The sequence below is a fragment of the Psammomys obesus genome, unplaced genomic scaffold, assembly GCF_907164565.1.
Source record: "Psammomys obesus unplaced genomic scaffold, mPsaObe1.curated_primary_1811, whole genome shotgun sequence".
Taxonomy (NCBI): Eukaryota; Metazoa; Chordata; class Mammalia; order Rodentia; family Muridae; genus Psammomys; species Psammomys obesus.
This window is the reverse complement of record NW_026587216.1, coordinates 9198122-9210869: the sequence shown is the minus strand read 5'-3', so window position 1 is coordinate 9210869 and position 12748 is coordinate 9198122. Positions and strand designations below refer to the sequence as shown.

Sequence of the window (12748 nt, the reverse complement as noted above, 5' to 3'; positions counted from 1 at the left end):
AGGTGGGGGAGGAGGGACCTGAATGACGGGGGAAGGGGGGGAAACAAGGTCATAGAGAGAGGCTATGCATCTGCAAGGACATCAATGATGGACAGAAGGAGGAGACAGGACCTGAATGATGTGTAAATGGAGAGGAGGGATCTGAATGATTGACAGAAAAGAGGAAGGGACATACTGTCTTAGAGGGAGGCTGTGTTCGTTCAAGGACATTAATGATTGACAGGAACACAGATGAACATGATGATTGACAAAGAGAGGGACCAAAATGGTTGACAGGGAGAGGGTGGGAACTGAATGATTGACAAAGTGAGAGATAGGAAGACAATTGTCATAGAGTCTATGCAAGGAAATGAATGATTGACAGGGGAAGACAGAGGGACCTGGGTGTTTGACAGTGGGAATGGGAGGGGCACATTGTCTAGGAGGAAGACTGTGTACCTGCAAGGACATGAATGATTGACAGGGGAGAGAAAAGGGTCCGAATGATTGACAAGGAAGAGGGAAGGAACCGAAGGATTGATAGGGACAGAAGCAGAAACCTAAATCATTGACAGAGGAAGGGGACATTTATCTCAGTGTATCAGTGGCATCATTCTAATGGAGAGAGGCTGGACACAGGAAGTGAGAAAGTGATTAACAGGGGAGGGTATCTATGACACTAATTAAGAGAGGTGCGTTGAGTCGGTGGGACTTTCTGGCACTTCCTGTCAGACAGGAAGTGCCCTAGGGAGTGGGTGGAGAGGAGGTAGCAGCTGTGCGGCTGGGCAGATGGTTCCTGTAGGTTTGACTCGGCTCTGACTGACAAGACAGTGATTTGGGTTAAAGGGAGGATATGAGTGGGTAGGACTTCCATGGCAGACAGGAGTGCCCTGGGGAGTGGGCTACAGGGGCTTCTGGGTAATTTTTATTTCTTGTGGTTCATGGATGTGAGAGTCTTAGCTTGTGTGGGCGTGACTGTAAGGGCTTAGCCTGTGAGATGTGGCTTATGAGGGGCATGGTCAATGAGGGGCGTGCCCGAAGGGTTTTCTGGAATCCACTGGGCCCTCCCACACCTGCTATCAATCAAGATAGTGCACTTTAGAATTTTCCTGAGTGCACTGGGCTATCTTCTACCAGCTGTCAAATGGTTGACCCGAGGCACAATGATGACTTCACAGCATCACCTGACCCTGCTCTCCCCCTGGCAGACACCGAGCGACTGTACTCCGAGGCCTTCCAGGCCGTGTGTTCACGTCATGGGAAGAGCTATGACTGGGGCGTGAAGTCTGCGGTAATGGGGAGGACAGCTCCGGAGGCCGCACGGGTCATCATAGATGTCCTGGGACTTCCGATGTCAGTGGAGGAGCTACGGCAGGAGACTGATGTTGAGCTCGCCCGCCTGCTGCCTACGGCCGCACTCATGCCTGGTAAGTACCAGGCTCACATGGGGGATTGACATCACTGAGAGATTACAGGCGTCATGTGAGCCAGGGGCTGTCCATCGATGAATAGCAGGCTGGGTTGTCTCTGTCATGTGACCCTGGCTCCTTCCTCTTCTATCATGAGACTCTGGCCTTGCCCCTGTCACGTGACCTTCTTGATCCCCAGGGGCAGAGAGGCTCATCCGGCACCTGCACTCGCACAGCATCCCCTTTGCCTTGGCCACCAGCTCAAACTCTGCCTCCTTTGCCATGAAGATTACCCGGCATGGAGACTTTTTCCGCCTGTTCCATCATGTGGTGCTGGGCGACGACCCGGAGGTGCATGCTGGGAAGCCGGCCCCAGACATATTCCTCACCTGTGCACGGAGGTTTGCTCCTGCGGCCACTCCAGACATGGTGAGTAGTCCACTCTCAGCTTAGTGGGAGGGGTCAGGCTCTCAGGCGAGGATGGGGGTCAGAGGGAAGGGTCAGAGGTAACAAGGAAGGGTTAGATGTCACAGGTGAGAGTTGGGTCACAGAGGAGTGGTGGGGATCACAGGAGGGTCAATGGTCACTGGAGGTTTGGATGTCACAGGGGTTCACAGGGGAGAGTCAGGGTGTGACTCCCTTGGTGGGACACTCACCCATTACCCCCCAGGATAGCCCTCAGTGACCTGGTCCTTCTTTCTGGATCTCCCTGTGGTGTGATTACAGACTGCTGGATAGGCTGAAGACAGAGACAGAAGGCTAGACCTCTAACACAGTAGTGTCTGGGCCTGCCCACTACCGGTCGTTAGCCACCCACTGTTGGTCCTATGAATCATTTGCACGTACCTCATTAGCATTCACATCCACCTCATTTGCAGGCACAGGTACCCCATTAGCATGCACGTCAATAGTGTACATATCTACCCCGTTAACATGCACAGTGAGCTCCTTAGCATGCACTTCATTAACATGCACAATGATGTCAATACCATGTGCCTCATTAGCATGCACAACCACTGTATTAGCATGTACCTCATTAGCACACACCTTATCTCTGGGTCCTGTAGGAGGAGCTCCAAACTCATATGGATTTGCACACAGAAACTGTCACCTCTCAGAGTCACATGATGACTGACAGCAGAGGAGCTGGTGACCCAGGAATCATTTCTGGGATACATGATGTTAGTTTCAAGGCTCCCCGGGCACCGTGTTATTACGATAATTATTATCTTACCTTCCCTGACTTTGACTGGCTTTATCATCATCGTCATCATTAGTATTGTCATTATTTCACACTGTATTTTATATTCTACGACATATGCTGTGTATTATACATAACTACCTACATTCTATATACATAGATATACACTGTACTGTATACAGTGTATAATAACATCTGTACATAACTGCCCATTATATACATAACACATACTGTATTGTGTATACTAATATATGATGTGTATCTATACATAATTGTGTACATTATATGTCTGTATACTATATATTATATACACATACAGTATTATATAAACTGTATAATATATAACATGCATAGTTCTATATGTTATAACTATGTACATTATATACAGGTAACACTGTACTGTGTATACTGTAAGATATATGACATGTCTGTACAAAGCTCTATACATTATATACACATAACATACACACTACTGGGTATATGGTAAGATATGACATGTGTCTGTACATTACTCCATACATTATATACACATAGTACAATGCACTGTTTATAGTTTAAGAAGACATGTATCTGTCCATAACTACCTACATTATATACACATCACAATACTGTACTGTGTACACTAAGATATATGACGTGTGTCCTACATAACTACATATAGGTTATAAATACACATAACATACATTGTACTCTATACTGTAGGATATATGACACGTGTCTGTACATAACCTCATACATTATATACACATCACACACTGCACTGTGTATTCTGTAAGATACATGACGTGTGTACGTAGCTACGTACGTTATATACCCATAACACACACTGCACTGTGTGTACTGTAAGATATATGACTTGCGTCTGTTATATAACTATATATATTACAACATGTGACATCCCCCCCTGTCCATGTCCCCACAGTGCCTTGTCTTGGAGGATGCTCCGCACGGTGTGGATGCAGCACTGGCTGCTGGGATGCAGGTTGTCATGGTTCCTGATGAGAACCTTAGTCGGGACCTAACGTCGAAGGCCACAGTGGTGCTGCGCTCCCTGGAGGACTTCCTGCCCCAGGCGTTTGGTCTGCCAGCCTATAAGTGACACCAGGGATCAAGTGACATCCTGTGGGGGAGGGAGATGGCATCCTACGGGTGCATACATATACATACATAGCTATACATATACATATATGTACACAGACATGCCTCTATCTCCTGAGTGCTGAAAAATAAAGGTTCACCAACACATGGTTGTGTGATAAGATATCCTGGGGCGGGGAGCATGATATCCTGTTGGGGCAGGGGAGAGACATTGTTGTGTTCCTATGACATCACACTGACGGAGAGAGGCTGGGCACAGGAAGTAGATGAGTGATTGACAGTGGAGAGGAAGGGACATTGCAACTTATCTATAACACTAATAAAGAGGCGCCTGTTGGGGAGGGACATTACAGTGATTTTATGGGACTGCCTGTGGAAGTGCCCTTGGGAGTGGGCGGAGAGGAGGGAGCAGCTGTGGGGACTAGGCAGGTTATGACCATAGGTCTGACTCAGTTTCCATCACAGACAGGACACAGGGTTAGAGGGAAGGTGTGAGTGGGTGGGACTTTCGTGTCAGACGAGAAGTGCCCAGGAAAGTGGTCAGGGAAGAGCTGTGGAGGGAAGCATGTGAGTGGCAGAGACTGCTGTGTCACACTGGAATTGCCCTGGGGAGTCAAAGGGCTGTAGGGGACCGGGTTCTTGGAGACTGAAGGGGCGTGGCTGTGCGGTTAGGATCTGCCCAGAGGTAACATGGGGGCAGAACCTGCCCTGAGGTGACACCGAGTGACATTGGGGTGGGACCTGCCCTGAGGTGACACTGAAGGACCTTAAATGAAATTTAAATTTACATTTAAATGAAATTTAAAAGGAATGAAATAGCTGGAATATGATAGTGAAATAAGAGATAACTCAGGAATTGGGAATGCAATACAAGAAATAAAAAATAATACGCTACAAGTTGTTGATAAAGGACAAGGTCATCTCAGAAACTCATAACTGACAAAAACTGAGACTTACTGCTGTTGGCTTAGCCTATAGTGGAAAATGGTAAGAGCTCCTGAAGAGTTTAAGTTAGCCTGGGTGACTCCATTTTGAAATGAGGAACCATCTTGACTGGTTGTTGAACTCAGGTACCAGGAAATATCACAGAATGTGCACTTGACAGAAAACAAAGTTAACTCTCCTAGCAACAGCCTCCAGGAAATATCACAGAATAAATACTTGATAGAAAATAGAGACAATCTCCCTGGCAATGATCAATGAGAATCAGTTGGTAAAATTCTCCCTAAGGTTCCAGATATAGTTTAGAAGAATGGAAATTGTGATTATATGCCTTAGGCAATTGTGATTATGTGCCTCAGAGAGGGTCACTTTGCCACTCTGACTTTTACCCAATCCTGTAATGCCAAGGCATGCACCCCCCTGCTTGTGGACTTTCTCTTTAAAAACCCCACTCACCCAGGGCTGGAGGTCCCACTTCTCTACAGCTGCATCAGTGAGACTTGGGTTCCGAGTTCCATTGCTCTCATAATAAAGCTCTCTTGCTCTTGCATCTAGTTGTCTCCTGGTGGTCTCTGAGGGTCTCATGATCCTGGCACAACACTAGAGATTTTAGTCACTTCGGCAACACACATACCAAAATTGAAACAATCTAGAGAAGATTAGCATGGCCCCTGTGGAAGGATGAGACACAGATTCATGAAGTGGTCCATATATTTAGCCTCTGACCTACAGCTTTACCTGCCTTATTAAGGAGGACTCCTTGGTGCCCAGGATCATCCAACCCACAGCTCATGGTCCTGTCTGCCTTCCCAGGAAGGCAAGCGAGGCCTCAGGATGACCCAGGTTAGACCCCTCCAACCCAACAACCTGCTTGTGGGTCCAGCTGGGACACAGCCAGCAGAGAAGAGCTGCAGGCCGTTCCCTAAGATCCAGCATCTGAGGCCATACCCATTATCCCAAGGAGGGCCGCCAGGCTCTAGAAACATCCAGCCCCTGGCCCAGGGCTCTTCCAGGCTTCCTGAGAAGTCCAGTTGGCACCAGGAGTGCCCAGCCAACACTAGGGACAACCAGATGGTTAAAGGCCAGCATAAGAACACAACCAACAAGAACCGGAGCAATATGACATCACCAGAACCCAGCTATCCTATTAAAACACCAACTATCCTACTACTGTGATACTACTATGCAATCTGCACCTGCGCTTCCCTCCCTGACCTCCTCCCGGTCACCACCTGGCCTCCTTGGCCAGAGCACACACCCCGGCTGTGGCCAGAGTCAGCAGCCTCATGCTCGCCTCTGAGGCCTAGGACATCAATGCGCCCTGCGAGGGAGTCAGCTGTCTTCCTGGCTGCTCTCTGAGTCCCTGTCGTTCCCTGACCCACCTCCCGGTGCTGTTGCCTCATGGCTGGGACGCTCCTGGTGGGGGGGCGGGGGGCGGGGAAACACCCTGCACCTACAGATTGGGAACCAGCTCACCTGGGGCTGCCTTCAGAAAAAGTGCCAGTCCACGCACAGCCAGGAGCTTAAAGACAAAGGCCTTGAGTGGAATTCCCAAATCAGCTCAAATCAGTTGAATTTTCTTATACAAATTAATGAAAAATATTCAAGTGTGTCTCTCTTTAAAGTGAGCTTACCCATACAGCCATCCTGAATCTTTATAAATCAGTTCAAAAAGACTGAAATAGAGCAATAGAGCTTGTAAATATATGAACACCCAAGAAAACCAGTAGAAAGACAAATGGTAGAAATTTACAAAATAAAATATACTTATGAAAGTGAATTGTGCTTGGTGTGACTTTATTGTGTATTTGTTAAAGCCATGGTTGGGTGTTAATAAAAAATCAAGGACAGTGGAGGAAATATTTTCAAATACTAAAACAATCATCAAATATTTGAGGGTGGTGACACATTTAGTTTTTAAATAACATAGCATAGACCGACACAGATTCAAAATTTTATATCTAGCTTCAATAATTCATATCTTGATGCAGTAGTTCAAGGTAAATATATTTTTTAAGAATCATTTTATCTCATTAAATCACAAATTTGTCTCCTAGAAGACTGGAGACTTTGGATGCTGGGCAGAGCCCCTTTTACGTCATTATAGCTAACCCTTCGTTGCTCTCCTCTTTCTCTGCTCTCTACTCTCAGCTGCTCATGCATCAATGTACATGAGTATGTGTTTTACTCTATATGATACAGCCATAATCCTGTATGTTAAAACACTGTACCTTTGGTTACATGAGCTCTGTATATCTGGCTTGTCCATGATGAATGAAATGATTATGTCATGTAAACAAAACTCAACTTTTATACAACTAAAAAAAGTCAAAGTGGTTCATGTCAAGAAAACAGTATTTTTACTATGAAGGATTAAAAATCTTGTCTTATACAATGCAGGTCCCAAACTTATTTTTCTGAATACACTTAAACAAATTTGTACTATATATTTGTTTCTGGGATATATAAAAGCAGATCAAATGGAACAACTGCAAGTTTTCTAAAATGGTGATACGATGTCTAAAAATCATCCTGGATTATCTTTTCCATTGTTTAATTCTTATGTGTTATTAGCAGTGAAAATGGTTTCACCCCTAACTGTATCTTGATCCTAAGCACTTTCCTCCATTCTTGCCTGTAGCCTTATAATTGAGGTCTCTCTTTCCACAAATTATAACTATATGGCCTTTTCTTTGTATACAGTCAGAGTGGCCATTGTGTGTCTTCTAAATCATTTCATGAAGGTCCATAGTGTATCTGGCCTGCATTTAACTGAGAAGTATACCTTTGGTGTCTGCTCTTCTCTTTCCACTGATCATTATTTACCTCCAGAATCTTCCTTGAATTGGCATTCTGTTTGTCCCCTTTTCTTGGAACAACAAACAAAGAAGATGTAATATACAGACATATTTTCAACTCCGCCAGAGACACAAAAATAAGCAGCTCATCAATTGTACACCAAATTCTCTGATATAAGAGTTTTAGACAGAGTCTGGCTGAGTTGAGTGCAGATGGCAATCATTGTCAGCACTGTGGGGATTGTTCTACAGCTTCTTGCAGATTTACAGAACTGGATGTCAACTCAGAACCCAGCAGAATATTTTCTTTTACATTAGTGGATTAAGAGATTTTATTTAATGATATGTTATTTCAACTTTAGTTGAATGAGTAAATAATCTGTGAAGTATTCTCTGATTTTCAATCTAAAATATCTGATGAGTAGCCATTTAGAAATAACACAGGAAATTTCTCAGATTTATGTTCTTTTTTTTTAATTTTAATTTTAGTTTTTTCAGATTTATGTTCTTTAAAACTGATTTGTATGCCTATTCTGCGACTATCATTATCCTAATAAGAATATTGTAAAAGCTAGTTTCAGATGGAAGGGGAAGGAGGACCTCCCCTATGAGTGTACTTAGAGAGAGCCATGGGAGGAGATGAGGGAGGGAGGGAGGATGGGATTGGAAAGGAATGAGGGAGTGGGCTACAGCTGGTCTGCAAAGCGAATAAAATTAATTAATGTAAGAGATAAAAATTTAATTAAAAAAAGAATATTGTAAACAAGTACTTATTAAGAATTTTTGAGCATTCATATAAGCTCATACTTATATAAAAATATTACTACCACTTTTTTAACATTTTCATATGGTCTAAAACATTTGTAAACTTTTCATCTCATATTTATTCATGTCCTGGAATATTTTCTGTGAACTAGGCACAAATCTGAGTCATTGAAGTAGAGGAAGACTCAGTTGAGTAATGCCTTAATCTGATCAGTCTATAAGCAGGCCAGTAAGTTAAATCCTTGAACATGGGAGATCTTTCCATCTTCTGATATCTTCTACTATTTCTTCACTTAGTGACTTGAAATTTTTTTTCATACAAGTCTTTCACTTCCTTGGTTAGAGTTACACCAAGACAATTTATGATTTTTGTGGCTATAGTTAAGGGTATTGTTGCCTCAATTTCTTTCTCAGCCCTTTTGGCTTTTGTGTGCAGCAGGGCTACTGTGTTTCTTCTTCCTCCTCTTCTTTTTCTCCTCCTCCTCCTCCTCCTCCTCCTCCTCCTCCTCCTCCTCCTCCTCCTCCTCCTCCTCTTCTTCTTCTTCTTCTTCTTCTTCTTCTTCTTTTAGTTAATTTTGTTTCTAGCCACAACTTTTATGAGGGTGTTTATCAGCTGCAGGAGTTTTCTAGAAGAATCTTTTGCATAATTTATGTATACTATCATATCATCTGCAAACACTGATACTTTGACTTCTTTCCAATTTGTATCCCTTTGATCTCCTTGAATTGTCTTGCTGCTCTAGCTAGGACTTCAAGTACTCTGTTGAAGAGACAGAAAGAGAGTAGGCAGCCTTGCCTTGTCCCTGATTTCAGTAGGATTGATTTAAGTTTGTCTTCATTTAGTTGGATGTTGGCTATAGGCTTGTTGTATGTTACGTTTACTATGTTTAGGTATGTGCCTTGTATCCCTGATGTCTCCAAGATTTTAAACATAAATGGGTATTGTATTTTCTCAAGTGCTTTTTCAGCATCTAAAGAGATGATCCTGTGGGTTTTTTTTTCCATTAGTTTGTTTATACAGTGGATTACATTGATGGTTTGTATAGTGAGTCACCCCTGAATGCCTGGGATGAAGCTTTCTTAGTCATGGTGAATAGTGTTTTTGATATGTCCTTGGATTTGGTTTGTGTGTATTTTATTGAGTAATTTCTCTTCAATGTTATAAGGGAGATTGGTCTGAAACACTTTCTTTGTTGGGTCTTTGTGTACTTTAGGTATCAAGGTGAGTGTGGCCTCATAGATGAGTTTGTTAATGTTCCTTCTGATTCTATTTTGTGGAATAGTTTGAAGAGTATTGGTATTAGCTCTTTTTTAAAAGTCTGGCAGAATTCTGTGCTAAAACCATCTGGTCCTGGACAGTTTTGGGATGGGAGACTATTAGTGACTGCTTCTATTTCCTTAGAGGATACTATTTAATTTGTTTAACTGATCTGGATTCATGGCAAATGGTATCTATCAAGAAATTGGCCATTTCATTTAAATTTTCAAATTTTGTGGCATACAGGCTTGTGACGTAAAAGCTAATCATTCCTTAGATTTCCTCAGTGTCTGTTGTTATGTCCCACTTTTCATTTCTAATGTTGATTTGGCTAATGTCTTTCTGCTTTTGAGTTAGATTGGCTAAGAATTTGTCTATCTTATTGGTTTTTTTCAAAGAACCAGCTCCTGGTTTCGTTTATTCTTTGAATTGTTCTCTTTTTTTTTTAAATTTATTGATTTCATCCCTGACTTTGATTATTTTCAGCTGTCTACTTCTTTTGCATGTGTCTCCTTTTTTCTAGAGCTTTCAGGTGTGACATTAAGTTGCTTGTATTAATAAACTGGAGATGTCCCCAGTTTATTAATGCACTTTGGGCTCTGAACTTTCTTCTTAGCACTGTTTTCATTGTGCCCCATCAATTTGGGTACATTGTGCCTTCATCTTCATTGAATTTTAGGGAATCTTTAATTTTTTCTTTATTTCTTCCCTAACCCAGCTTTCATTGAGTACAGAGTTGTTCCACTTTCATGCATGTGTAGGCTTTTTGTTATTTCTGTTGTTATTGAAGTCCACCTTTAGTCCATGGTGGCCTGATAAGATACAAAAGATTATTTAAATCTTCTTCTATCTGTTGAATATTGCTTTGTTACCTTCATTATGGTCAATTTTGAAGAAGGTTCATTAAGTGCTCAGAAGAAGATGTACTCCTTTGTAGCTGAGTGAAAAGTTCTGTAGATGTCATTGGGCCCATTTGATTTATGAACTGTTATTGTCATTATTTCTCTGTTTAGTTTCTGTTTCATTGACTTGTCCTTTGGTGAGAGTAGGGTGTTGAAGTCTGCCACTACTAATGTGTAAAAATTGATGTGTGGGTTAAGTTTAATAATGTTTCTTTTTTAATTTTATTAGTTACACTTTATTCACTTTGTATCCCCCCATAAACCCTCCCTCTTCCCCTCCTAATTCCACCTTCCCTCCCCCTTTTTCACGAATGACCTTCCCCAAGTCCACTAATCTTAGTCTATCAAATCTCATCAGGAGTGGCTGCATTGTCATCTTCTGTGGCCTGGTAAGGCTGCTCCCGCCTCAGGGGGAGGTCATCAAAGAACAGGCCAATCAGCTCATGGCAGAGGCAGTCCCTCTTCCCATTACTATGTATCCCACTTGGACACTGAACTGCCATGGGCTACATCTCTGCAGGGGTTCTAGGTTCTCTCCATGAATAGACCTTGGTTGGAGTATGAGTTTCTGGAAAGACCCCAGTATTCAAATTTTCTGGTTCTATTGCCTCCTTGTGAAGTTCCTGTCCTCTCCAAATATTACTATTTCCCACTCCTTCATAAGATTCCATGCACTCTGCCCAACAGTTGGCCATAAGTCTCAGCATCTGCTTTGATAGTTTGCAGGGCAGAGCTTTTCAGAGGCCCTCTTTGGCAGGTTCCTAGCTTGTTTCCTGTTTTCTTCTTCTGATGTCCATCCTCTTTGCCTTTCAGGATAGGGATTGGGCATTTTAGTCAGAGTCCTCCCTCTTGAATAGTTTCTTTAGATGTACAGATTTTAGTAGGTTTATCCTATATTATATGTCTAAATGAATGAGTATATACCGTGTGTGTCTTTCTGTTTCTGGGACAGCTCACTCAGGATGATCCTTTTCAGGTCCCACCATTTACCTGCAAATTTCATGATTTCCTTGTTTTTCATTGCTGAGTAATATTCCCTTGTGTAGATGTACCACAATTTCTGTATCCATTCTTCAGTTGAGGGGCATCTGGGTTGTTTCCAGCTTCTGGCTATTAAAAATAAAGCTGCTACAAACATGGGTGAGCAAATGCTCTTATTGTGTATTTGAGCCTCTTTTGGATATATGCCTAGGAGTGGTATAGCTGGATCTTGATCCTAGTTGTCTGAGAATGCGCCAGATTGATTTCCAGAGTGGTTGTACAAGTTTACATTAACACCAGCAGTGGAGGAGCATTCCCCTTTCTCCACAACCTCTCCAGCATGTGTTGTCACTTGAGTTTTTCATCTTGGCCATCAGAAGATGGATGTAAAGTGAAATCATATGGTCCTTTGATTGGATTTCCCTGATGGTTAATGAGGTTGAGCATTTCTTTAAGTGTTTCTCTGCCATTCGATATTCCTCTATCGAGAATTCTCTGTTTAACTCTGTTCCCATTTTCTAATTGGACTACTTGGTTTGTTGTTTTTCAGCTTCTTTAGTTCTTTATATATACTGGATATTAGCCCTCTGTCAGATAAAGGGTTAGTGAAGATTCTTTCCTAATCTGTAGGCAGGCGTTTTGTTTTGATGACAGTGTCCTTTGCTTTACAGAAGCTTTTCAGTTTTATGAGGTCCCATTTATTGATTGTTGCTCTTAGAGCCTATGCTGTTGGTGTTCTGTTCAGGAAGTTGTCACCTTTGAGTTCTAGGGTCTTCCCCACTTTTTCTTCTAACCGATTTAATGTGTCTGGTTTTATGTTGAGGTCTTTGATCCACTTGGATTTTAGTTTTGTGCAGGGTGATAAGTATGGATTTATTTGCATTTTTCTACATGGAGACATCCAGTTAGACCAGCACCATTTGGTGAAGATGCTATCTTTTTTCCATTGTATGGTTTTGGCATCTTTGTTAAAAATCAGGTGTCCATAAGGGTGTGAGTTTATTTCTGGGTCTTCTGTTCGGTTCCATTGACCCATCCTTCTGTTTCTATGCCAGTACCATGCAGTTTTATTACTGTTGCTCCTTAGTACAGCTTAAGATCAGGGATGGAGATACCTCCAGAAGATCTTTTATTGTAGAGGAATGTTTTAGCAATTCTGGGCTTCTTGTTATTCCATATGAAGTTGAGAATTTTTCTTTCAAGGTCTGTAAAGAATTGTGTTGGTAATTTGATAGGAATTGCATTGAATCTGTAGATTGCTTTTGGTAAGATGGCCATTTTTACTATGTTAATCCTGCTAAGCCATGAGCATTGGAGATCTTTCCATCTTCTGATATCTTCTTCTAATTCTTTCTTCAGAGACTGGAAATTTTTTTTCATACAAGGCTTTGACTTGCTTGGTTAGGGTTACACCA

General features: G+C 42.3%; 1 protein-coding gene and 1 non-coding gene across 2 annotated transcripts in view; both read left to right on the top strand.

Annotated features, from left to right (window-relative positions):
* LOC129673733 (pseudouridine-5'-phosphatase-like) overlaps positions 1 to 3832 on the top strand; it is a 4722-nt gene extending 890 nt beyond the window's left edge. Inside the window, exons 2-4 of the mRNA XM_055603617.1 lie at positions 1188 to 1406; positions 1588 to 1817; positions 3512 to 3832. Coding sequence (XP_055459592.1) covers positions 1188 to 1406; positions 1588 to 1817; positions 3512 to 3688 — 626 coding nt within the window. The 3' untranslated portion in view covers positions 3689 to 3832. The remainder of the gene's footprint in view (positions 1 to 1187; positions 1407 to 1587; positions 1818 to 3511) is intronic.
* Positions 3833 to 5241: 1409 nt separating this feature from the next.
* On the top strand, positions 5242 to 5345 carry LOC129673776 (U6 spliceosomal RNA). Its single transcript, XR_008719708.1, has one exon. It is a non-coding gene; the product is annotated as a U6 spliceosomal RNA (small nuclear RNA).
* The last annotated feature ends 7403 nt before the right edge of the window (positions 5346 to 12748 follow it).